Source organism: Nestor notabilis, unplaced genomic scaffold (genome assembly GCF_000696875.1).
Source record: "Nestor notabilis isolate BGI_N333 unplaced genomic scaffold, ASM69687v1 scaffold19484, whole genome shotgun sequence".
NCBI lineage: Eukaryota > Metazoa > Chordata > Aves > Psittaciformes > Psittacidae > Nestor > Nestor notabilis.
The window spans coordinates 702-943 of record NW_009924502.1 but is presented as its reverse complement, the minus strand read 5'-3'; the positions used below and the strand labels follow the sequence as shown (position 1 = coordinate 943).

At 66.1% G+C, this 242-nt stretch overlaps 1 protein-coding gene across 1 annotated transcript in view; it reads right to left on the bottom strand.

The window, feature by feature from the left end:
• LOC104404254 (adipocyte enhancer-binding protein 1-like) overlaps positions 1-242 on the bottom strand; it is a gene marked incomplete at both ends in the record, with an annotated part of 2,693 nt that overhangs the window by 1,859 nt on the left and 592 nt on the right. The window contains 2 exon segments of the mRNA XM_010012640.1: positions 2-71; positions 158-223. Coding sequence (XP_010010942.1) covers positions 2-71; positions 158-223 — 136 coding nt within the window.

Sequence of the window (242 nt, the reverse complement as noted above, 5' to 3'; positions counted from 1 at the left end):
CGTTGGTGTACATCACCCAGTTCTGGCTGTCGTTGCTGAAGCCCACGTAGAAGCTGGTGACAAAGTCCTCGCTGTGCGAGGAAGGAGACAGGTTGGGAGCGGGGTCCCCCTGTGCTGCCCCACCCCATGTCCCCAGCCCTGGCCCCTTGTCCCGTACTGGATCTGGGAGTCACGTCCCTGGGTGATGACACCGGTGAACTTGGTGGTGCGGCGGGGGTGGACCCCCCGCCCAGGCGCCCCGC